The sequence below is a fragment of the Monocercomonoides exilis genome (genome assembly GCF_001643675.1).
Source record: "Monocercomonoides exilis strain PA203 chromosome Unknown scaffold60-472593, whole genome shotgun sequence".
In the NCBI taxonomy this organism is placed as follows: Eukaryota; Preaxostyla; order Oxymonadida; family Polymastigidae; genus Monocercomonoides; species Monocercomonoides exilis.
Window position 1 is genome coordinate 437501 of NW_027150605.1, and position 26174 is coordinate 463674.

At 37.7% G+C, this 26174-nt stretch overlaps 7 protein-coding genes across 7 annotated transcripts in view; 2 read left to right on the forward strand and 5 right to left on the reverse strand.

The window, feature by feature from the left end:
• Positions 1–511, reverse strand: part of MONOS_18294 (uncharacterized protein) — a gene marked incomplete at both ends in the record, with an annotated part of 1795 nt that extends 1284 nt beyond the window's left edge. Inside the window, 2 exons of the mRNA XM_067871300.1 lie at positions 1–360; positions 503–511. The exon at positions 1–360 is cut by the window's left edge and continues 1284 nt beyond it. Of these exons, the coding sequence (XP_067719704.1) occupies positions 1–360; positions 503–511 (369 nt within the window). The remainder of the gene's footprint in view (positions 361–502) is intronic.
• Positions 512–9706: 9195 nt separating this feature from the next.
• Positions 9707–9940, reverse strand: MONOS_18295 (uncharacterized protein; the record flags this gene model as incomplete). Its single annotated transcript, XM_067871301.1, has 1 exon — positions 9707–9940. The coding sequence occupies one exon, from the start codon at positions 9938–9940 to the stop codon at positions 9707–9709; it is 234 nt and encodes a 77-aa protein (XP_067719705.1).
• Positions 9941–12844: 2904 nt separating this feature from the next.
• On the forward strand, positions 12845–14512 carry MONOS_10272 (uncharacterized protein; the record flags this gene model as incomplete). Its single annotated transcript, XM_067862714.1, has 3 exons — positions 12845–12852; positions 12889–13581; positions 14083–14512. The coding sequence occupies 3 exons, from the start codon at positions 12845–12847 to the stop codon at positions 14510–14512; spliced, it is 1131 nt and encodes a 376-aa protein (XP_067719706.1).
• A 2532-nt stretch (positions 14513–17044) lies between these two features.
• On the forward strand, positions 17045–17266 carry MONOS_10271c2 (uncharacterized protein; the record flags this gene model as incomplete). The annotated part of the gene is made up of 1 exon (XM_067862711.1): positions 17045–17266. The coding sequence occupies one exon, from the start codon at positions 17045–17047 to the stop codon at positions 17264–17266; it is 222 nt and encodes a 73-aa protein (XP_067719707.1).
• Positions 17267–17480: 214 nt separating this feature from the next.
• Positions 17481–18543, reverse strand: MONOS_10270c2 (uncharacterized protein; the record flags this gene model as incomplete). Its single annotated transcript, XM_067862708.1, has 3 exons — positions 17481–17526; positions 17576–18166; positions 18230–18543. The coding sequence occupies 3 exons, from the start codon at positions 18541–18543 to the stop codon at positions 17481–17483; spliced, it is 951 nt and encodes a 316-aa protein (XP_067719708.1).
• A 4594-nt stretch (positions 18544–23137) lies between these two features.
• Positions 23138–23877, reverse strand: MONOS_10267 (uncharacterized protein; the record flags this gene model as incomplete). The annotated part of the gene is made up of 2 exons (XM_067862703.1): positions 23138–23372; positions 23450–23877. 2 exons carry the CDS (start codon positions 23875–23877, stop codon positions 23138–23140), a joined length of 663 nt encoding a protein of 220 aa, XP_067719709.1.
• A 1213-nt stretch (positions 23878–25090) lies between these two features.
• Positions 25091–25541, reverse strand: MONOS_18296 (uncharacterized protein; the record flags this gene model as incomplete). The annotated part of the gene is made up of 2 exons (XM_067871302.1): positions 25091–25398; positions 25502–25541. 2 exons carry the CDS (start codon positions 25539–25541, stop codon positions 25091–25093), a joined length of 348 nt encoding a protein of 115 aa, XP_067719710.1.
• Between the last annotated feature and the right edge of the window lie 633 nt (positions 25542–26174).

Sequence of the window (26174 nt, forward strand, 5' to 3'; positions counted from 1 at the left end):
ATCATCATCATCATCATCATCATCATCATCATCATCATCATCACCATCATCATCATAATCACCATCATCACCATCATCACCATCATCATCACCATCATCACCATCATCACCATCATCATCATCGTCACCATCATCATCATCATCATCATCATCATCATCATTATCATCATCATCATCATCATCATCATCATCATCATCATCACCATCATCACCATCATCGTCACCATCATCATCATCATCATCATCATCACCATCATCATCACCATCATCACCATCATCATCATCATCATCATCATTATCAATTGGAAAGAAAAAGAAAGAAACAATAAATACTCCTCTAACAGACAAAGTTTCATCATCCTTTTGCAACGAAAATATGTGGATCAGTGGTCAATTGATTGAATACGCCACTTCTCCCACTCTTATTCCTCAACAGGCATTTCAAAATCTTCTCTCAACATTTCCAAAAAATAATGACATTTCAATTACTCATCACAATCACCTCAATCATATCAAAACGAATTAACAAACAATAATAGATCATTACAAAACATTTCAAATAACAACACAATGAATCTTCATCCTTCGAATCCGTTAACATCTCCATTTCCATCATCACATTCACAAAACTTAACAAACATAACAAACAACAGTTTTAGAGGTTTAATCAATTTAGGCAACACATGTTATCATGCCTCTCTTCTTCAGTGTTTTTCTTCAATCACTTCACAAAAACCATCAATCATTTCAAAAACACGCTCAAAACAAACATTATCATTTCAAATGATGAGTATTTGCTATCAAATCCTCAAAGATGGAACGTCAGTGCGTTCATGGGTCCCATCTCTTATTGACAAATGGGAAGATTTCTGCAACAATGGCAGCAGACAGCAACAAAATGTTTCAGAAGCTTTCGAAAATCTTCATAAATTGTTTGAAAAAGACGGATTATTAAATCAAGATAGTTTCAATCCAGTTATTATTTCTCATTTCAAATGTTTAAAATGTCAATTACTCACATCACACATTGACCACATCAACAATAGCATTATCATCAATTCTTCATCAACTCACAATGATTTATCTTCTTTGTTTTCAACTGAAATACTAGATGGGAAAAATAGTGTGTATTGTGAACAGTGCAAAGAAAAATGCTGCACTGCTTGTGAAGAGGAAATAATTTCATTTCCAGAGATACTAGCCCTCTCCCATGAATGTTCTGATTCTGCTAGTTCTCCACCTTCTCGAACACTTCTTATCGATACTGATATGTCGAATAAACGTTCATTTTGCAAAGGATTTGCAAATGAAAATAAAACTTCATTTCACAACAAAAATAAAGAAACAACATTCTATCATTTCATTGGTCAAGTTCTTCACAAACAGTTTGACAACAGTAATGGTTATTTCATTGCTGTTGTGGGAAAGAAAAGAAAGGATTGAGCAAGATGTGGATCACCTGTAACGATGATGATATTGATGAATTTGATAGTGGCAATTGGATAAAGTCCTGGAAAGATCTTTACACCCAGGGTTACACTCCTTCTCTTTCATTCTACGTTAAAGAGAACTCACTATCGACACATCCAACTATTCAATTTGGTGGTTTTTCTATTTCTTCCTCCTCTTCTCAATCTTTAAATGTCAACAACACAAACACAGATACAACTCCATCATCATCATTAATCACACCACATTATCATTCTTCTTCCATTCCACATCTTTCTTCATCAATCACATCTTCTTATGGATTTGAAAGCTTTGAAAGAAAAAAGAAAGAAAAATGGGCATCTTTTCTCCCAACGAAAAGAGATTAATCTTCAAGCCTAAGACAAAACTTTGGAAAGAGTTTTCAGAAGAAACGAACATCAAAGTTTCTCTTTTCCATTTCAACAAACTCACAACCAACTTCTCCAAAGCAAAAAGGAGAACAGATCTTTGTGGAATGTGTGAGAAGTTGAACTATTTGGAGAACAAAATGAAATCTTCACAAAACAAAAATGGACTTTCTTCTGCTGAGTTTCATACACTCAAACTACTTCGACAACATCGTCTTGTTGCAGAAATGCAACGAAAACATTATCAATCAACTGTTAACAATCTCAAAGAGGGAGAAGCAGTCTTCGTCTTCGACTTTAAAGAAAAATGGAAACTCCCTATCAGAAAAAATCAACTTCAACAAGAATTCTTCAACTATCAACAAGTTTCTCAATTCACAATCATCTCTCTTCAAAAAATAAACAATCAACTAATTAAAAGAACTTTCAACTTCTTCTCCGACTGCCTCTCAAATGATCACAGATTTGTTATTGAGTGTCTGGAATCTGTGATCAAAAGACACTTCTTCACAGACACTCACACTTTTAAGTTCTTCTGCGATTCAGGTCCACACAACCGTAATCGCTTCCTTCTTCACTTCATCCTCTCCAAACAATCCAAGTTTCTCAAAAAGAAAAATACTCAACTCAATTTCTTCGCTGAGCATCATGGAAAAAATATCTGTGATAGTGAATTTGGTACGTTAGTGAATGCAATCGACAACAATCTTTCGACTGAACACATCACCACCCTTCATGACTTGATCAACTTCTTCGAAAACAATATGAACACTTCGACATCTGCTTCTTCAACTTCACAATCGAACATTTTCTCAACAACGTCATCAAACTCTTCACCATCTTCGACATCTGTCAATAACTTTGAGCATGAGAGGTACTTTGAAAAATATGTACCGTCTCAACAAATCTCATGGCCATCATTGTCAGTCCCACACATGAAGGACTACTTATATTTTGAGCGCAAAGGCTCATTTGTCTGTGCTTCAGCTGTTGGATATCTTCCTCAACGCTCTCTGGTTGCCCTCGAATCTTCGACAATTAAAGAAAAGGTTCAACGTTCAAGAAAGTCATTTCACTCTGATATCACATCATCGAACTCTTCTCTTCTTTCTCAATCTTCTCAAGATCTTCTTTCAAAGAGATTTGATCTTCTTCTTGACTCTTCTTCTTTTAATGAATCTCAAAACTGTTCTTTTGGTGTCCCCTATTAAGAAACTAGTTGTTGTGTGTGCTTAGCTGGCACTCTATCGCAAGGGTGCTGGACATGACTGTTCGTATTAGATATTGCAGCCTTCGGGCTGCTTTATCCGGACCTGGATACGACGAACAGCCTCCCAGGTGCACAACAGTTAGAATCCGATTGTTTTCTTGTGCTTTTTGTCCCTATAATGTCCCTATTTATTTCTTTGTTATTGTCCCGTTTATATTTGTATTTATAGAGATTCATTAATAGAGAGAGTTGTGAGGGAATTCAAAGATCTTTGGGTGAGGTTTTTGGAAGGGATAGTTCTTGAGAGTGTGAAGTGATGTTTAATCATTGTGTCTGTCTTTTTTCTTTTTTGGATTTGATCTTTTGAGTCAAAGTTAGAGAACTATCAGAAAATGAAGAGTGGATGGAAAACAGAGGGAAATTAGACAAGTTTGTTTTTGTACCTAAAGTTTTTTTATTTTTTTTGTTTTGAATTGCCTATGACACCATGTATGTGTTGAAATATACTTTTTATTGATTTTTTATTGTTCATATGAATTGAAATTGAATTGACTGTCGGGAAATGTTTTAATGATGATATAGTTAAAATATATTCCTTTGAGAGTGATGCAACAAAAAAAAGAAAACTTATATGATGCTTTCTATATTTCAGATGATTAATACATTGAAGTGCTATTGTTATTTGTGTGTCATTTTGTTTTAAGATTGTTATCTTATTAGCAATGAATTTTTCTTTATGTTTTTCTCATCACTGAATATTCATCAACCGTTGTAGTTACTCAACAATGAAGATATTGATATCAAAACAGTTATATATTGAATAGAACAATAATAAGAAACATGTTCTTTCATTAACAAAACATTTTTGAGTTTTATATTTTTCAAAGATAATTTTCTCCTTTGACATGAAAATTCAATAAAAAATAAAAAAAAAACACATTTTCACCTTTATTCAAACAACAAAAAATTCAAAAATAATTTCTGATGACTTATTTGCATTAATAAAGCAATTATATTCACAAATTAAATGAAACAAAAATAAAAATTGTCATTCATTTTTGAAATTTTTGATCATTAAAAATACAAATTATTATTAATGGCGCCATTAAGAATACCATGATCTATTTTGCTCAATGTGAATAAATAACGATAATAAACATGTCTGATGCTTTTTTGAAAATCTATTTGTGGAAAAAGTTGGTAATAATTTGTTTTTTTACATATTTTTTATTTGGGATGAAGTGTTGTGTGAAATGAATTGTTTCCCATGCACTGTCTTCGAAGATTTTTCTCATTATTTTACAGTTATTCGATATATTAAACATGTGAGAACGTTTGACTTATAATGACAAAACGGCATAAAAGGTTTGGAATAAATCGTTGTTATTTTTCACAAATATAAGATTTTTGACTTATTTGTTTGAAACCAGTCTTTCTATTTGACTCATCGACAATTTTTGATGAAACAAACAGAAAGACTATTCAATGTGACTTTTATAATTGTTTTTTATTTTTGACAAAGTTTGTTTTTATTAATTATTCACAAAATTCTCAAAAATTAATTTTTTGCTGCTTTGAATGCATTCTGTGAAATTATTATCAAATTATCAATGTTTTTCTTTAATAGAAAGTGTATCGGAAATATGAAATGTCACAGAACAAAAGCACCGTGTGAAAGATTGAAAAGTCAAGAAAAGAACTATATAAAGTACTGGAAAAGCTCCACAGACAGTACAAGAAAGATGAATATACACATAGAATGAAGTTTGAAACTGAAGAAGAGAATGGATCTGAAACGAATTCTGGAAAAAAAAATCTTTGATAAGAAAAATGAAGATGAGCAAGATAATTCTTGACACGACGAGGAGAGATGAAGTTTGAAGAAAGTTCTATTTAAAGCGGTAGCAGAAAGCGTGAGTGTTTAAAGGAGATGGATGGAGTGAAGACGCACCAGCAGTTCATGTGGAGCAAAAAATGTTATATGGGAGTTACGGAGCAGATATGGAAGAGGAGGAAATAAAAACATTTCAGGATTAATCGGTCTGCGTTGGATTCTTAGCTGTTTGTGTCGAATGGGGCAGATACGCTGGAGAAGAAAAATATCATACGGTCAAAGAGGATAACGATTGAAAAGAAGACACAATTCACATCACATGAGAAGGAGTTTGGAGAAGAGGCAAAGTTGAATGCACCCAGAGCAGCAAGCCTTGCAAGAACAGCAAGTGAATACAGCAATTATTGTGGAAATTGAGTTTTTCCATTCAATGTTACCAGATTTCTCGAAGAAGAGATAAGTCAGGAAAGTTGAGATGGTGAAGGAGGCGGAGAAGATTCTTAACTCAGCGAGAGAAAAGAACAGAATTTCAGGTGGATCAATGTTGGTGATGGAGAAGATTGGAATAAATGTTTGTGTTGATTTTCTTTTTATTAAACAAACAAATATTATCAATTTATAATAAATAATTTATTTTTATTATTATTTCATATTCTTTTTCAAATATTGAACTACAGTCAAAACCGGATATAATCACATCGGTTTTTGCAGGACTTTTTGTGACTATATCCGATTGTGATTATAAGCGATGTGACTTAACACAGAAAAAAATGAAATTAAATTTTATAAATAATAAATTTTGGGTCAATTTTTTTATTTTTGAAAAAACTTGTCAAATACACATTTTTCAATAGAAAAAACAATTTTTTTGGATTTTATTATGTTATTTAGACTTATTTTAACATTATTTTGAAAAATCGATTTTTTGAAAATTTTGATCAAAAAACCGATTTTTCATTGAAAAAATCACCCATTATAATTTAAAATGTGATTATATATTTTCATCCCTGTGATTATATTCGATGGAAAATGAATGAAAAATAGGCCAAAAATGTCGGTGCATGGAAAAATGTGACTATAAACGAATGTGATTGTATACGACGTGATTATATCCGGTTTAGACTGTATTTGCTTTTATTTTCCTCATTTTCCTGTGAACAGATATTCTTGATAGGGACTTATGTATTGATTTCGACGGTCATTTTGTGAATGTGCTAATTAACAATCTGCAGCTCATCGCTCACTGAACAACTTTGGAAGAAAAATCATTGAGACGCTTTATCTTTCCAGTCTGATTGGACTGGAGCAATCAATAACCAATATGTTCTGATCAAGAAGAGATAAAGGTGCAATTTTTGACTGGATAAAGTTTGTCAAATTTTTATCAAATTGTTTTCATTGTTTTTATCATATTTCTTGTTTTTTTATTAACTAATTCAAACTCTCATTTTATATTTTTCAACAATTGATACAAAAAGATATGAGCCATAACTTTTCACGTTTTATTTCATTCATCTTCTTCTTTTGAGAATGAGAAGCTGATTCTTCCACGAACACTTCAATACATTTCTGTCGTCATTGGAGTCAGAGCTGATGAAAAAGACTGAACTAAAAAATTCATCTTCCTTTCCCTTGCTGTTGCCTTTGTTGTCCCTGCAATGCAACTGACTGCCACCTCTCCACGCACCTTGGCTACCTCTCAAAGCATATTTTCTTCATCCCCATCGCCTTCTTCATCTTCTTCTTTCTCAGATCAACTATCCACATATTGCTTCATTTCCGCATTGTTCGAATCAGTCAAGCGCCCTTCATTCAAAGAAAACAACCTTTCATATTTCAAACAAAAGACCCCCTCCTCTTCTACTTCACCGCCAATTATCTTTTGAATTTATTTCTTCTCCATCACCCTCCAGATCTCCTTCTCCTCTTCCTCTCTCCTGCACCACTTGTCCTCTTTATTATCATCAGCTTCCACAGAAAAGATCTCTTGCCACTGATATTCTCAATGGATGGTTCATCTTCTTTGTGCAACATCACAAGCACAACCAGAGCTTCCACAAGCTTTCAATGTGTTTATTCTGGCAGATCTTGTTCATTCTTTAAGTTTATAACAACATTCTTCTTCTTCTTTGATATCCTTCTCCCACTGAAAGAATATCATACAGGAGGATACACTGCTCCACTCGCAGCATTCAATCACGTTTGATTCATTCATGCATTCTTCAATCATCCCAAATGACTCCTCATATCTTTTTCCTTCATTTGAACCCCAACTGCCTACATCACTCTTCTCCCACATGCTGCAAACACAGTTCCAGAAAAATACCATTTGATTTCTATTGTTTCCATTCAGTCAACAAGTTTTCAATAACTGATGAATCATCAAAGTTCATCATTTGGGAACGACAATAGTTCAGTCCGACTGTGAGTGTCAGGGCATACGGGTTGAGGGAGCCTTCAGTTGCATCACACCTGAACGAATGAATGAGAGGAAGAAGAAGGGGAAGAAGAGAGAGAGAGAGAAAGAGTAGGAAGAGAGGAACAAACATGTTATGAGTGAAATACTTTGTGGAGAAATTATGTAAAAAAACCAAAGACAGCGTTGGGAATGAAAAATTGACAGAGATTCCAAGATGCAAGAAGAGAAATGATTATTATCAAAGTTTTAAAAAAAGGAAAAGAGATCAATAAAGCAGCGTGGTTGATTGAGAAAACCAGGCATAAGAAAAGACCTCCAAAAAGAGGGTTATTGAAGAATCTGCTTGTGAAAAACGATTGAATACGATAGGGAAGCGCCAAAATGATGAACGTTTAAAGTTTGGAAGGGAAAACACTGAAGATGGATTTCAAACATTCTCGAGAGGTTTGTTATTATTATTTTTGATTTTCAAAATGATTCTTTTTTCGCATTCAGGATACAAAAAGAATTGGAGATCGCACGACAAAGAAGAAGATTCGACAGAAGCGACGAAAAAGGAGAATGTGAAAAGAACTAATAATGAAGAAGGTGAAGATGCAGCTTATTTCGTGCATACCTGACATTCAGCTGTTGAAAAGAACAGTTTCAGAGGAAGGATGATTTTCATGAAAAAAGGGAAGTGAAATTTGAAAATGAGGAAAGAGCAGCTTGTAAAAGAAGTTTTGCAATATGTTATAATTTTAATAGATTAATGAGGAAAGATTGAGTTGAATGAATAAAAGTATTGATGAAGATTATTTTATCTTTCCAAATAATATGCATTCACTCACTTCTATCCACTTCCACAGCTGCTGATGAAATCTTTTTCCACTCTTCCTTAAGATTCTCCTTCTGACAATGATCCATTTGCATTAGACTTGTTCCTATCAACCTTCTTTTCTTCGCTGTTTCTCTTTCCAACAGCTAACGACAGATTGCAGGGAGCGAGGAGCAATCCGCTGAACGTGAGAGCCATGGTGTCAGGTGTGTGGTTGGCTTGCACGCAGTCAAGCTCAGAAATGAAAAGCAGAGAAGAGTTGTGAGAGGGGATGCCGTGGAGGGTGCATCTGCGGTTGAGGAGCCACAAGGAGGAGACAGGGAGGAAAGCGTCGCCAGGCCAGAGGGAGGGCATGGAGGGGCTGTTGTTGGCGAACCCGTAGCGGTCGACACGGATGCTGCTGGCAGCTGCAAAGAGTGCGCCCAGCTGTGCGCCAGAGATGTTTGTGTCTTTGAGGACAGTGGTGATGCTCTGGCAGTGGATGAGAGAGGTATTCCATTCGCAGACACTCTCTTGTGCCTCTTGTCCATATTGAACATCTGATGCATCTGGCTCAATGGTCACTCTGCGCTGTTGCTGCAGCCGTATAAGGAGTTGCTGGCGGAAGTTTGTGATGGCTGGGGAGCACCTCCATTAATTGAGCAGGCATCGAGCGTGAGTGAAGAGCAATGGGAGAACAAGGTTGCAAGCCCAAGAGCAGAGGGAGCTCCTCTCTGGGAGATGGTGCAGTTTGCGAGATGGCAGTGAAGATGGAATGCATCATAGTGAAGAAGCTTATTGACTGATTAAACACAGTGAGATGAGAATAACAACGCTGAAACCTCCAACGGAGAGATCCATGGTGATGTGATGCTCAATAAAGTTTCTGATGTAATCGTCGAACAGGAGCACAGGCGAGGCAACATTGAGGGCGGAGAAGTTGGCGTCGGAGAAGAAGAGGGAGGAAGCAGCGAGAGCATGATGAGCAGGGCAGGTGATGGGGGAGGAATGGACATACATATTGGAGAGGCAAAGGGTTCCTCGGCAAGAACAAAGGTGGGTGGAGTTGAGGTGGACGAGCTGGTAAACCGCGGAAAAGAGGAAGGAGTACACAGCTAGTTATCCGTCGAGGAGGAAGAAGAGGGAAGAGTGGGCTGATCCAGAGGTATTTTTCTATTGAGCGGTTGATGTATAACACAGTTATGGAGATGAAGTCGCAGGGGTAAAGCAGGTAGCTGACCTGGCGAGCAGAAAAGCCGGTGTCCTGATCGATGAACATTTAGTAGGCGCGGTAGGATGTGATGAAGGGGAGGAGGTCGACATCGAGGTTGGGGCTGGTGGGAGGAGTGGGAGGTGAAGTGGAGGTTGAAAATGAGAGAGGGAGGTGGAGTGAGTCTGAGGGAAAGGGCGCGAGGGATGGTCGGGCAGGGAGCAGCTCGAATCCGCTGAGCTCGTCGAGCGAACTGATATCGGCGCTGGGCATGTTCCAGTTGAAATGGGCTGTATCAACCACAGCCAACACCACGTGCTCGAGGGCAAACTGCCTGGAGACATCAGCCTCCCCCAAGAACACACCGTAACCCAAGCCATGGGTCTGTGTCTGGCCTCGCTAGCCTCCTCTTGCATCGCTGCGATCTTTACACATCCCCCATCTCAGCTCCCCTTCTCCCCAACCCCAATCACACACCCGCTGCACTCGACCACGCTGCTGCTCCCAGTGCACTTTATCTGTGAAAACACTGTGCTCTCCACTTTGCCAAGGGTTTCGAACTCGCACAGCCCCAGCCTCCAAGAGCCGATTGTTATCAGCCCGAAAATTATCATCTCCACTTTCCAAAGTCATCCTTGCATCCTCAATCAGAATTGAAACTGAACCAAGCAAAGATATTGAAGTATTCAAAGGAACAAAGTCACATATCTGTCCAGCTTTCAAAGTGATTTGCGAAGAGGTAGAAATAGCACAGATAAGAAGATTCAGAAAAAAAGTTGAATGGAATGTTCGTCAAGCACTTTATGCAATACAAAAAAGGATAGGTGATGAGAAAGATGAGGTCATAATAGTTGTGAGCTTTTAAAGGAACAAAAGCAGAAATTTTCGGATATCTTTTCATATTTTTAAACAATTTTTCTCGTAATTTTCATAAAATAACTTTTATCAATAAATTTTAAATGTGTTAAATTTTATTTGACAAATAAACCTTTATTCAAATTCTTCTCTTCATATTGAGAGATGTCACTTAATGTGACATGTCACTTCTGTGATCAAAAATGATATTCACCCCACAAACTCCATTGCAAGCTGTGCTTTCATCTTCAACTGGAACTTGTGGGCAGATGAGTGTGCTAACGAGTTCCCTAGGAAGAAGTGCATAGATTCCAACAGTTTCTTCGAGTTTTTTTTGCACGGGAAGGGATCAGAACTACTCCCTTTCCCCAGCTTGACAGATGAATCAAATTCTCAAGCAATCGTTGTGTTATATAAATCCGTTTTTGATGCTGAGCAGACAATCTCTCTGTTTGATGTCAGAATTCCGAAGTCAATTGTGGAAGATATTGCAACATGTTACAATGAACAGGATTTCAGCCCGGTATTACAAGCATCTCCTTTAGCAGATGTTTGAACTGAATATTTGTATAGAGATACATTGGATAAAGCCAGGGAACAAGATGAGAGATATCTGTTCCGTGCCTTCATAGCCATTTTATGATCGATTCAGAATATAATGAGGAAGGCCAATTCTGCTGAGGAAGTTGCAAGAGAAGCGTTGATTCTGGGAGCACAAGCAATGCAGGAGGCAAGAAGAGAACGAATTCATGGATAATTTGGTTTTTCAGCAGCAAGAAAAATGGAGGGCGAAGTCACTTGAGGACTGCTAACAAAGAGACATCGGGATATACTGGAAGAGACAAGAATGGTATTGAAACAAATTCAAAGAGTCGCATTTGAAAGAAAATTGGAAAGAAAAACAGATAATTATCACAGTGCAACACATCGAGAGGAGCTGTCAAGAAGTTTCTGCGAAAGACAGTTTTTTCGGAGGTGGCCCCGGACGTCAGGCAGTCAGTATTGCTTCAGTAACTCCCAGAGAAGAGCAGGAGAAACTTGGAAGATGGATGCTTCAAGACGTTCCGAGGGAGACATGAAATATTGATGGAAACCTAATAGAGGATTGGAAGCAGGACAGAGCAGTTTTTGGAGGAATGGGACAAGATCAAAATAAGAAGCTTTAAAAGACTGCGTGCACATGATGCATGAACAAACAAAAAAACAAAGGAAGCACTGAGGAAGAAATCATGGGAGGACGGAACAACGGATATGAGCATGGAACAACTATTGGATATCAGAAACGTGTTAAAAGAACAGCTGGAGACAATCATCGTCAGCGCAATACCTCCAGAACAGGTCATTTTTGTCAGAATGTTTTTCTTTTCATGAAGAAGTCATGCACATGGCGCCAAATCCTGGATTGCAGTTATTTGAATGCTGCAATGAAAAAGTGGCATTTCAAATGTTAAAACGAACGGAATGTGGAACGTTTGAAAGAAAAGAGGGACTTTGCGTTAACGTTGGATCTTTCCCAGTCGTTTCACTAAAAACCAACATCCGAAGACCTGAAGCCGTTTCTTTCTTTTCAGTTCGAAGAACAAGACTATGTTTTCGAAGGAATTCCCTTCGGGTTAACAGACACACCTCGGTTTTTCACAAAGATAATGAGGAAAGTGACAGCAGCGATAAAGGAAAAATGGAAAGTCAGAGTGGATTCTCACTTGGACGATCTTATTCTGTTGCACCAAGACTGAAGCTTTCTGAAGAAAATTACAGAAGAAGTGACTCTGTTTTAAAATAGACTGGGATTGCTCATCAACAAAGAGAAATGTCATCCGAAACCAACACAGAAGTTTGTGTTCTTGAGGTTCCTTTAGAACACAAAAAAATTTACAGTACAATTGATTGAGGAAAAGCGTTCTTCTCTCCAAGAGCTGCTGAGACGTTGGGAAAAAATATTCATAAAAGCCAAACAGATTCGTGTGAAAGACTGGGCGTCAGCTATTGGGAAGTATAACACAGCTCGTTTTATCATTCCAGACGCATCCCTCCATCTCGTAACTTTGCATCACTAACTCCAAAAGAGTGTCAGAGCGATCGGATGGAAGAAGATGATGAGGATGAATTCATCAGTCCTCAAGGAGATCAGAGAATGGAGGAGGATATTGAGATAAACCAGAAATCGGGAATTTGTTCTCGTTTTCATTCCTCAAGCTGTTCTGACAACAGATGCAGCCGAACGAGCATGGGGTGAAACTTTCAGAATGAACAACAATCTTTTGGACTGGCATGTCAGGTTCTCCAATTATGACCATCGCCATTCGTCCAACTTCAGTGAACTGTCAGCTGTTTTGTTTCCCTTCTTCATTTTTCACAGACAATTTAGCACAACAAAATATCCCATCTGCAACTCCGATCAGACAACAGTTCAGTAGTTTTCAATGTGAATCGTTGTAACGCGAGTAAGAATCTTCGACCAGTTTTTCACAAGATAAGGAACTGGACAGAAGCGAGGAATTTGTGAATGAGAGCACAACATCTTCCAGGAAGGAAGAATCACATATCAGATTAACTATCTCGGCTGGAAAGGGAATGGAACAACGAGATCGGAGACAATTTACTCAGACAAATACTTGCTCGATGGAAAGTGAGACCGACTTTCGATGCTTTTGCTTTGACACATAATCACAAAGTGAAAAGATGGTGCGGTATGGGCAGTCCTATTGACAAAGACGGATTGACAGTTCCGTGGAGCTATGGGTTTGTTCTGGTCCATACTCCGATTCCTCTGATTCCGAAGGTCATACGAAAGGCTCAGATGGAGAAAGTTCAAGCGATCACACTCCTACCGAGCTGGAAGGTTCAGAATTGGGACATCCTTCTTCAAACGAGCAATTATTACAGCTTGGAATTGAATTACAGCTCCAAGATTCTTCGAGAGTGGACATAGATGAAGAAAACGGGAGCCTGTTTCCATCCATGGAAAATGAAAGTGATCCTGCTGAATCCATTAAGGAGAGAGGAGAAGCCTGGTGGATGCACGCGCTTCATGAAAGAAATATCCCCTTGGAGCTCGCAGAGGAGTGCAAGGCTGGAATTGCAAGGACAACATGGGATGGATATTTATTCTATTTTCCGCACTTTTCAGACCAATGGAAGAAGTGTGCCCATGGACATATTCCAGACAACTCACCGGACTGGACCGTCAAATGTGCGGATGTATTTTTAACGATGAAGAATAGAGGATTCAAGGTTTCAGTTATACAGATGGTGAGAGCCGCTGAATTTTTTTACTCAGTTCTTGTTTTTAAAACCGTTTGGGGAGACATTGCAATCATTCGGATTCTGTTTCGTGTCTTTCGTTTAACAGACAAGTCGATGAAGAAACTTGCGCCTGACATTATGAATCCGAATGTTTTGTTAAAATACTACACTGAGTTAGGCACTAACAATTTGTTATCTTTCAAAGAAGGAACAATGAAATTCATAACGTTGACAATGTTCTTCTCTGTTGCAGATTTTCAAAACTGGAGAGGATAAGCATGGAGGACTCTCGGGAAGAAGAAGAGCGTGTCTATTTGGATGCAGCATTAAAGACATTACAAACACGATCAGAGATTGTAGTTCATTTTCTTCCGGAACTCCCATAAAAATGACCAGCTTCAACAATAAAAGAGTTGTATTTCCTGGTCAAACATAAGCAGAACAGCAACAAACTTGCACAATTCCACATCGTTCTAACCTCTAACAGCATCCGGAATCCGTAAGCTGGCTTCGAAGGCAATGAAGCTTACAGGAGTTTTTCAGGGATTCAAGCCGTTCTCTTTTAAGGAAGCAACCTTGTCTCCATTAACAATAGCAAGAATCCTTCCTTCACAGTTTGCCAAGTACGCAAGGGTTTTACAGAATATAAATACTTTTGTTTAGCACTATTTCAGGATAAATTTTGTATCGTTAATAACACGAGTTATTGTTGGAACAATGAAAGAACAAAAGTTTACTGACGAGGAGAACGAAGAATGTCCAAAAGCAAGTGTTGAAGATGAAGCAAAAAGAGAACAAGCCAATGAAAGAACTCTTTCAGAAGAGGAATTAAAGAGTGAAGAAGTGGATGCTTCCATGGAGAAGTTAGTGGAAGAGGTGAAAACGAAGACTGTCAGGAGGAAAAGGACAAAAGGAAAGAAGTTGCAAACTCTAGGAGACGATGATAGAACAAGAGATGAATTGAATGTTGAACAGAACAGACAAGAAGAAGAAAATGACATTTTCATTATTCGCACAAGGGCACAAGCCAAAAGAGAATCCAAGACATGTGATTTCCGCTCTTTCGATAGAAGTCCAAAGGGCAAAGCAACAACCACAAATTAAGTTTTTCTCTCAATGAGAAGAGAAGAAATTGAATGTTCGTTATTTTTTCTAATTAATAGACCTTATTTTGGTATCAAAGTGTTTTAAACATAAATTTACTAAACATCTTCGTCACATGCCTTCTGACGTGAACATTTTTTGAGTGAAGTGACGTGACGGAATAAATTACTTCACTCATATTAAAAGTATTATTTTTTGACAAAAAAAGTCAACACAGGCAATTATTAAATTTTATTTACAATTAATTTTTGATAACTTTGGAATTTATTATTATTATAATCGATTTTTCAACTGTTCATTTTCAATTTTTTCATGAACATTGGGTTGAGTCGTGATCTTTTTTTGCGGTGTAAATACCGCGGCACTTTCGTTACTACCGGTCACTGTCGGAATTTAAGTCAAGAAAGCATTTGGAAATTATTATTTATTTGTTTATCATGGATGCCTCACATGTGTTTGCCTTTTCATTGGATAATCCGGAAATCGTTTGAGGATTGTTTTTAAATTTTTTATATTTTAAACAACAGTATTTTATTGATTTTAATCAAAATAGTGTGAGCAATAATAAGAAACTGTGGAGATGTTAAACATACACAAGTGAAAGATGATCAAACTCGAAAAAGAAGAATACGGTGAATACACAAACTGTATTATTTAATTTATTTTTTCTTGAAATTTATCTATTTGAAATGCAATATTTTATCACATGTTATTTTCATCCAAAGCAGAAAGAATTGGTTATTTCCAAATCAACTCTTGACGTCGTTAATCGTATATTGTTTATTGCATTTGCTCCTTTGTTTAATGGTAGAACTTCGAAAAAGGATTTGAACAGACTTTTGATGTGTCCATGTCAAAAAGATTGTGTTGTTTGTGGATTGATGTATTGTAAGGACTACTCTTTGATTTTTAATCACGAATGTGATCTAATTTTGAATAATCAGATCTCATTGTTATTTTCATAGAAGTCAAATTATTTAATACGTTCGGTTAATTCGAAGCCAAGTTATAGCTCTTCTGTTTCAACATTGACAGAAGAACTTGCTCTTTCTTTTAACAACATTGTTGCTCATAGGAATATCACTTTTCTTTCTGTTGAAATAAATTGCACAAAAGCTCTGAATATTGAGTTCTCAAACTCAAAACTTCAAAATTCATATGATCACATATCAACTCTTGATTCGAATCCTCAAGAGAAAACAAAAGAATTTGAAGAACAATACGAAATCGATTATTTTGATGAACTATGTTTGTTTGGATTGATTCTAGCAGAAGAATAAGAAAAGGATGACGAATTTCAACATGAAAGCAATCAAGCGGATCTTGTCAATTGCAACTTGACAAGAAAAACTGCTCAGTGTGATGAAGTGTTGGATAGTTTGTTAATAGACATTACCAAAAAAAACACAATCTGAAGAAGATAATTCAAGAAATGCAAAAGAATCAGCGAACAATGAAGAAGACAATGAAAGTGAAAGCGAAAGCGATAGTGATGTGGATTTCATTTGCAATGATACTCGATTCAGAAGAATTGAAGTGTGCAATATTTATTTGATAAATAAAACATCGAAAACACTTTGGGATAACACATTTTTTGATTGGTGTGGAGAGATTGTGGCAAGTTTTTGAGTTTTATTTGATCACATGATGTTCGAAAGGCACAATAGAATTAAGTCTCAATGCATGAAGTTTTTTCAAGAATTATCACTTATAAAAGAGAAAGATGAAGTCATTGAATAAAATGGTTACAATTTTTATTAAGATTAAAGTAATAACAGAGAAACATATTCAATATTTCCTAACATTGTTTTCAGCATAACAATATCTCCTTGCTGTGAATCATAATATGAGAGAATATTTTCAAATTGCTGTGTAATAATTGGAGATCATCACCACAATATTTCAGACAGAACACTCAATGCTCTTCTTCGTCTTTAATATCTCATGGAAATAAATTTTTTCAGTTTTGAATCTGTTGAATCGATCATTTTGTTTGTCACTTATTTATTTTCTTTCCTTTATCTCTCGACCTTAATAAAAAGCTGAAATATAGAACAAATTATAAATGTTTTTGTATTGACAGAAAATTGAAGTTAATTAACTGAATATTGAATGAGCTGAAGCAAAAAGAAAAGGCGAAATATGTGATTTGAGGAGAATAGTATCGAACCTACATGGAGATGGAGCAGAGAATGCGTTTTTGGTGGGAGGCGGGGCGCTGGATGTGGAGGACAGTTGTATAGTGTTTAATTGTTTGGAGGCAGAGGTGGAAACAGAGTCATGCGATGAAGAAGAGTTTTAACTTTTGCATGCCACAGGCTTGGAGCTGCTGGTTAGTAATACTTACGTCGTGCTGCAGAATGAAGCGAATATGCTTTCTGAGACAGTGAATAAGGTGGTTCAAATGACATGCAAGTTTGTGAGAGTGAATCCATTGAATATTGGAGAGCCTGAAAGCAGGGGAGGCGGAGCTATGGCAGCGGATCTTTGAGCTGCGAAGTGACTGAAGTTGAACAGCTAAGCAGTATCAGGATGAACAACTTCAGTGTGCTTGCGCTCGGAGTTTTGTGGGTGATGAGAGTTTATGTATGTGGGGAGAGCTCGGGGAGCACGGAAGTGGAGGTGAAGCTGTTGGGGTTCAGCAAGAACGAGACGCGGTGGTGGAAGAATACGTATGTGCGGGAAGTAAGTCTGGGGGCAGTGGCGAAAAAGGAGCGGATGCTGTTTGGGTGGGAGATGTGGATGGGAGATTAGGATTCTGTGGAAGAAGAAGAAGAAGTACTTGCTGTTGATAAAGATTTTTTGAGCAAAGGGACCGAAGATGATCTGGCTCTGCCTTTTGATTGGAACAACTGAGCTGAGAGTCTTCAACGTCAGCTGCTGAACGGATGATGGAATGCTTTGTTATGCATTGTGTTTTTGGGATTCTCTTCAAATGATCATATGAATCTGTGTTTAAAGAATAAGCCTAAGAACTTGATGAAGACAAAAAGGTTTGCATCTGAAGAAGATAACTGGAATTTTTAGAGGAATATCGAATAACATATGATTTGTGTGGCACACTGCACATGCTTCCCATCCATCAATTCCATCACGCGCGACAGAAACGGGTCAAACGGAAGAACAGTCGCACATAGAAGCTGAATCTTGCAGCTGGTCACTTCTCTCGCAAACATTGAGGAGGTGAACGACTCTTCCGTCTTCTTCAGAGAGAACATCGTTGACTGTGCGCGATTCTGTGTCTGTGATTGTGAATTAGATTGTGATTGCGAATGAGAATGTGCCTGTCCCTCTGCTTTGCCTGGTGAAACAAACAATCTTCCTGTGCTAGCTTTTGTCAGCATTGCCAAGTGCTTCGAGGAAGCAGAAGATGGCAGAAGACAATCGAGTCTGGCTGTGTTTCCATCTTCATCTGCAAAAAGAGGATAATCGGTGATTCTATTGTTTCTATCACTTCTGCTTCTTCCATTGCTGCTGCTGTTGTTGTCTTCACCAAGCAGAGAAAGCGAAGAAAGAGCAGCCTTCATAGACCAGAGAAGCGATGTCACTCCTCTCAACATTTTCACATCATTTGATGGGAGACACGGATAAAGCAAGGCAGCCGTGGTACGCGACGACTGCAGAACAAGAGGCCTTTCACGGAGTACTGAACGGCTTTTGGATGAGGATGAGGATAAAGAAGAATGCGACATTGAAAGAAAATGTGAAGCAGCACACTATTCTGTTAAAGAAGAAGAAGAAGAAAGTGAAGCGAATGCATTTGATATGCTTCTGATAGATGCTGGCTGTGTTGATAGATGTGAAGGCGGTTTTTGAGTGTTGGTGAAATGAATTGACTCAGAAAAGGAATTTTCAATGAAAAATTTCATTTCCTTTTTATTCTCATTCTTTCTACCTTCTCCTTCCTCTTTTTTCTTCTTCCCAGATCTATTCTCACTCTCTCTATTTCTATTCTCTTCCTCTTCTCCCTCTTCTCCCTCTTCTGCTTCTTCTGCTTCTTCTCCAAATCTGCTATTTTCTCTGTTTTCCATTTCACTAAGCAAAATCAAGTCATCTTTATTTTCTTTTTCCTCTTCCTCATCATCATAATATCCTTCTCCTCTTCTTTCTTCATCAAAATTCAAATTTCTTTCTCAATCTCCATTCCCAAGCTCCATTTCTCCTCCTCCTCCTCCTCCTCCTCCACTTCTTCTTCTTCCTCTTCTTCCTCCTTCTTCACTCATCCTCTTCTCTTCCTTCCTATTCTTCCCCTTCTTCCCCTTCTTCCCCTTCCCTTTCTATTTCCCTCTCTCCTCTTTCCTCTGCCCATGGTCTGTCCGTGAAGGCGCTGAAGGAACAAAATCACGCTGCGGAAGAGGAGGCGGAGGAGGAACGTAATTCACACCAGAAACAGGAGCAGTGGTGTCGTTGGAGAGGTGGAGAGGGCTGAGTGCAGTAGGGATGCGCTGAGTGTAGCTGGGGATGAGGAGAAGGAGAAGGAGGAGAAGGAGAAGGTGAGGAGAGGAGGAGAAGGTGAGGAGAGGAGGAGAAGAGGAAGAGGAAAAGGAAAAGGAGATGAAAAGATAGAGAAGAGAAGAGAAGAAGAGAAAAGAGAAAGATGAGAAGATGAGAAGATGAGAAGAGAAATAGAAATATTGAAGAAAATACTATAATAGAGGAGAGAAATCAACAGAACATTGTGAAGGAAAGCGTTATGCATTGAAACTTTCATTAATAAATAAACTCACACACACGTTTTTTTGAAGCAACACAAATACGAAGAAATGGAAATAAATTGGTCAAAGAGAGAAAGAAAAAAAAGAATTATATATAATTACATATAAACAAAGAGAAAGAGAAAGAGAAAGAGAGAAGGAGAAAATAAATATGACATGGATTAGTTAAAAAAAGAAATAGAGAAAGACGATTAATTTGACACAAACGTGTTGCTGTTGCTTTCTCGAAAGCAGTCTTTGTTGAGCAGCCGATACACTTTGCTCCATACTCAATGGCTCTGCTATCAGCTCTTCTATTTCCTTTGATAAACTGGATGCAACTTCTTCTAAATGCTGAAGGAGAAAGAAGAAGAAGAAGAAGAAGAAGAAAAAGAAGAAGAGGAAGAAGAAGAAGAAGAGGAAGAAGAAGAAAAAGAAGAAGAAGAAGAGAAAGAAAAGACTGCAAAAGATGAAGATAAAGATAAAGATAAATTCAAATTAAAAAAGGGATGAAGAAAATCAAAAATGTCATGCGAATAGCTGTGACGTTCACTAACTTTTTATTTGTTCAAAGAAAAAACTATCACAAAGGAGAAGGGTAACGGAAAAATGAAAAAAAAAAAAACAAATAAAAAACTTAATAGACTTAAATTGAAATGAACTTTTAATTCAGATCAGATTGTTTTTAAACATTTTCATAAAAGAATTTTTTTATTCATATTCATTGAAATTAATTCTCTCAAGTCAATTTATTTCCGAACAACATATCAAACAAATATTTATTTGTGAAAATAAACAATCGTAAAATAAAAAGGAAAGAATTTTCTTTAACGAATTGCAAAAAAATGCAAAATAAAAATTTAGATAATTTTTGACGATCAGAAATAACTTGTTAAACATGAAAAATCACTTAGATTTTAAGCCTTTGAAAAATGATTAATTATAAAAATGTGAAAATGAAAACATAACTTCAAAAACATTGATAAACGAATTGAAGAATATTGATATTCATTTGCATTGAATTATATGGCTTCTGTCAAAGCGTTAATAGAAATTTAATAAAATAAGATTAAATTAAGGTTTGTTTGAAGAAAATCAATCTTTCTGAACAATCAAATATGTTTCAAATATTAGGTGATTATTTGTGTTCAATAAATAATTAATATCAATAAGTTTGTTTTTGTCAAAAAAAAAAAAAAAAAAAAAAAAAAACGGTGTCGGGCACTAACTGATGCGAGCCCACTTTTTAAAAGGTGACTCAGATGTTTAAAATTTACAATCAACAATTATATATATGGGTCATTCTTTTTGAAAAGTCACCACAGATCAATAATTTGACCCATGAAAGTTTAACAATAAACTTTCCTTCACAATTATACTGGGGAAAAATAAAAATTTCACAATAATGTGTGCTAGTTCGAAACAAACATCTTTACAAGAAAAACGATTTGGATCAAAAAACAATATATTCAATATTTTGAAAATAGTGAAAATATCAGTTTTTCAATGTGAAAAGGGTTTTATTGCTTGAACTATTTAGCAATTGTTGATCCATAAATGTTCAAGGGTTTTACCGATTTAATTTCATCAAAAAATTGAGATTCGTTGATAAATAAAATTCTTATTTGATTGAAATTTTTCATTGCACAGAATGTGCCTGGAATTTTAATAGATGCATAGTTTTCTTCCACAAGTTTGATAAAGATGAAAAACATACATATCAAAATGTTTTCATTCAGCTTTTATTTGAATGTTTTATTTATTAATTCAAATAAAATTATTCATTTTTAGCTTGGCAAATTCGCAGTACTAACAGAGAACATGACAAGAAAGAAATGGTAATCTGGGGAGTCACAACAGAATTGTTTGTTGGGGAAGAAGAACTTCTGCTGAGGGTTATGAGATACCAGAACGAGACGATATTTGTGTCTTCTGTTTCTGAAAATCACACAGACAGCAAGCAATGTGGAGAATTCAATGCGCCATGCCACTCATTGAATGTGGGAGTTTAGCACATCATTCCATCACGTTATTCGCAACTGCTGATATCAGAGGAGACGATCATCAATAGGGAATGTGATGTACATGATGTGATCATCCGCTCACTAGAATCTCCCTCAGTTGCTTTGGTTCATCTGAACTCCACAATAACCAACGAGGGAAGTCTTATCACAACCTCAGAGAAAGTTCGTATCGAAAGTGTTAAGTTTTCCTTTGGCAAATTGTTTTCTTATTCTGGAAGTTCTATCATTCATGAAGCAAATGGACAGCTTTCTCTTTCAATTGTTGATTTCTCTTTAGTTGTGGAGTCAAACAGCATTCCATCTGTTACTCTCAATTCAACATTATTGAGCATCGAAAATGGAATTATGCATGTTAACAACTGCTCAATATCAATGATTTCATTCAAGAAACCTTCATTTCTGCTAAATGGAGATGAGATTAACATCACAAATTTCAAACTGGAACAGATTGAATCAACGTCAAATGTATTTGAGATTGGTCATTGCAAAGAAGTTGCATTTAATTGTGTTGTGGCTGATGAAGTGAAGCTGTCTGATTGCTGTATCATTTCCATGAACGAAAAAACTTCAGGAGCAACCTCTTTTGTTAATTCATCATTCAACAACTGTTCGAGGAATTCGTAAGGAGCTTCTTTTCTAATATTGTCTTTTCCTCCTATTCTTCCTCTTCCTCTTCCTCTTCTTCTTCCTCTTCCTCCTCTTCCATTTCTTCCTCTTCCTCCTCTTCTTCTTACTCTTCTCCTTCTCCTCTTTCTTCTCCTTCTGATTCATTATGCATTCCAATTTTAGACCTTTTCATATCTATTTGTTCAAAACAACATTTCCCTTCTTCTTCTTCTTCTTCTTCACCTTCTTCACCTTCTTCACCTTCTTCACCTTCTTCACCTTCTTCACCTTCTTCACCTTCTTCACCTTCTTCACCTTCTTCACCTTCTTCACCTTCTTCACCTTCTTCACCTTCTTCACCTTCTTCACCTTCTTCACCTTCTTCACTATTATTTGCTCAGAAATAAGCAAAAAGAAAACAAAACATTTTCAATGTTGACTACATATTTGTTAATTTCAAAGAATTTTTTGAAAGAAATTTGTTGTAAAAAGAAACAGGAAATGGTTGGAAAATGAGGTTAGTAGATAAAGCAAAATCAAATTTTGAAGAAAAATTGAGAATACAAAAATCGATTAATAAAGAATAAAAGAGAAAAAGGAGAAAGAAGGTTTAGAGGAAAAAGAAGAATACGATATGGATAATGTCAATACCAATGAAGAATTTGGTAAGGCTTCGCTATTAACTTCCTCAGCTTCTCCATCGTCTGCAGAAACTGCACCACTCATCGCCCATCCTCTAGAGAAAGACCAAAGAAGGAAACTATTTTTGAGTTGTTCATTCACAGCTTCAGTTCCAACAGCACTCCTGGCAGCCGCACAATGTGGAACAACGTCTACCGCCCTTCTTTCTTCTCTTTCACCAACAGAACAATCTACACATGTAGCTTCAGCACAAACCATTCCCACGTCACCTTCGATACTGTGTTTAACTCCTACTCCAAATTGACCGACTCCATCTTGCTGCCTTCACAATCACATAATTCAAAGACTGCTCAAAAGGCTGTAAATTGTCAGCTTCGTCGCAAACATCCGGAAGCTGCTTCTTCCCTGAAGTTATTCAGTAAAAACGATGGAAACACAGATAATTCGGAAAATTTCTCTACCGACTTTATTCCCTCAAACAACAAAAAAACACTTTCATCTTTTCTCTTACACCCCTTCTAACACCATTCAATTACCAGGAAAACTCCAATTCACCTCAAGTTTACTCTTTCCGCACAAATTTCTCAAACAGTTCCATCTCTGCAAAGTCCTTCTGGAACAGTTCTTCCCCATACATCCCCACCCACATCATCGCCTAGTTATTCTTCTGCACCGCTTGCTTCTCCCCCAGCCACATGTACGCAAAGTCCCCAAACTCCTGCCTCTGCACGCCCACCCCCATTCAAAGATCTGCTGAAATAATGTTTCCGCATCACCCACGGATCCTCGACAGCTTCCGAATTAGCTACGACTGCAGCCCTGTCTCCAGCGGTATCGGCGACTGCTGCATCAGCACATGCAACCGCTGCGAGTGTGGAACCCGAAGCACATGTGCTGATTAAAACGTTTCTTGTTCCAGCGACCCAGACACTGCACTCATCTATAACTCCCTCGCCATCGACACCGCCTACAAAGGCACCCCATTTGCCCCAGACAGCCCAACCCCCGTTCCACCACGCGAAGTCACTGGACACTCCAACTCTTCCCGGTCTCGGCTGTCTGTCGTCTGCTCAAGAAGCATGTACAGCCACTGCACAACAGTCGCCTTCCCTGCCCCTGCCCCTGCCTCTGCCCCAGCTGGGATCCAGTCCTCCAGCTCTCTCTTCGGATTGTTGTGCAGCGACAGCTGAATCCCATACAGCGCGCTTGCATCTTTTTCTTCTGCCTTTTCCACCTCCTCTGCCTCCTCGTATTCTCCCCCTCCGCTTCTGCTCCTCCTCCTCCTCCTCCCCGCCCCATCCCTCCCTCTCCCCCCTTTCTGCTCTGTCCTTTCTTCTCTGCTCTCTCCAAAGTCCACTTGCACCACATTCTCTTCTAGCTTCTTCACTGAACCAGGCATTCATAAAGCAATATCTTCATTCGAAGCTTAAATATTCATCTACTCCTGCTTCTTTTGAGCAACAGACATCTGCTGCTTTGCAATCACCTCATTGAACAGTCCCTTCTTCTCGCATATAGTCTTTATGTGCACATTCAACAGCGCAATCAGCATCTTCGTTTCCTTTTCCATCTTGTTCATCTTCGACCGCACTGTTGCATCCACTCCTCCTTCATAGCCAATACAAACACCACCACCACCATTTGTCCCAACGCCTTTCTTCTCTGATCTCTTACTAATCCCAGATCTCGTTCCCTTACTTCTACCACCTCATACACTATCGTTGTTTGCTTTACTCACAATACTCACTCCGCTCCTCGCTTTTGCAACAACCCCTTCCTGCTCGGGTCTGGCCCAACTACCACAATGCTGCCATCCCCGATGCTCGCTGCAAACTTCTCCTGGCACTTTTCACACAGCCCCGACGGAAGGATCAACGAAGCCTTAGACAGAATTATTTGTCCACATGCATACATTAATAAAGAAAACGTAGAAAGGGAAACTTCAATTTCCTGCATCGACCCCTTGCTGTTCCAACTCACCACAACGACCTGCTGTGCGCATCGATTCTTCACTTCTCAATCCTCATATAAATCAGTTCCACCTTCTCCTTCATCGTCACCAGATGCTCCTTCACCTCCTTCACCTCTGAGTTGTGCTTCTCGCTCAGCTCCAGAATCTTTCCGATTCATCCAGATGATATTGGCCTTCTCCTTCATCTGCTCTGTCAGCCAGCTCATCTGATTTGCCTTTTTTCCTTTTTAAACTTCTTCTTCTTCTTCTTTTCTTTCATCCAGCAAATGCAGCACTATCACTGCAGGCGACAGAACCACATCTTCCATCCTTCATCCTTCATCCTCTTCACCACACCCTCCACGTCTTCTACACAATCTCTCACACTTGGCGCACTTCAACCATTCCCCTCCTCATTTTGCTCTCCAGCTTCGTCGCTCCCATTCTTCGATTGCTTCTATCGGTTCTACAGCCATTCAATGGCCAATGAAGCCAGCGATGGATCAGGCGGATTGCAGATTGGCAGGAACGCAACCACATCAACCGCTGTTAATAACTGCTTCTTCGACGAATTCTTTCTCGGCAAGTCCTCAAGAAACGGGAGAAGAGCAAGAAGTGGAATGGAAAGCATCACGCATTGAGCGGACACAGCACGTTCTGTTCAGCAGAGCGCAGCAAGCCAACATTGAAACCTCGCGGCATGTGCAACATCCACAGCAACAGGAGCAGCGACAGCTTCATAACCATGCAGCTTTCGCAGCTCAGCTGCTTTCTTCACAACTATCCGTAGCCACCTCTCAATTTCGTTCGTCGCTGCTGCCGACATGTATGACGCCTCCACTGACGATGCATCCGAAGGAACAACCGCAGGCGCTGATGACGAAGGCAAAGATGAAGATGATTTATCATCTCCTGCAGCTTTCTTCTCCTTGTTTCTCCTTCTCCAGAATGGAGAAACTGACTGGAGAGCTGCTCCAGTTTAATAAGATAAAGAATTTTAATGGCGATGAGAAAAGAGGCAACTGCATCGTTGCACTTCCCACAAAAGGCTTTTTGATACAACTCATCACACAAAATTGCAGCGCCTTTTGTGTCACAAGCGCAAAGTCCATGTTCAAATTATAAATTTCAATCATCGCCGAAATCTCATCTATTTTGATTTGATGGAAAAGAAGGAACAGAATTTCTTTTGGAAGGGAATTGAAATGAGAACAAAAAGATAAGCAAAAAAGAAAATGAAAAGTTGAAAACTATTTAAGATATGATTCATGATTTGATTCAAAACATGGGATACCATTTCAATTAAGAATTTCATATATAAGTACATTTAATTTTGAGAAATTTCATGTTATTCTACATTTATTTTTTATAACATTTTCAATTGATCAATATTAACAACTTTTTGAATTTCTTTTAATTTCAATGAGGACGGCATCGATGAAATTTTCCTGTTTAAAAATTTTTTTTCAAAATACTCAAATTAAAGCAAATTAAAATCTATTTGTTTTATAAAATAGGAAAAGAATAATTGTGGAGTCAAAATTCAAAAAATTCAAATGTTTATATGAACAGTTGAAATGAAAACAAAGAAATATGAACAAATTATTAAGTTGCTACAAAATACAAGAAAAACAAAATTTAATAATATTGATATGATTTGACAGTGAAAATAATATGTGAAATCAGTTTTTGAAACGTAATATTCGGGGATATGGTGACAAAACTGAAAAGATTAATACTCAGCA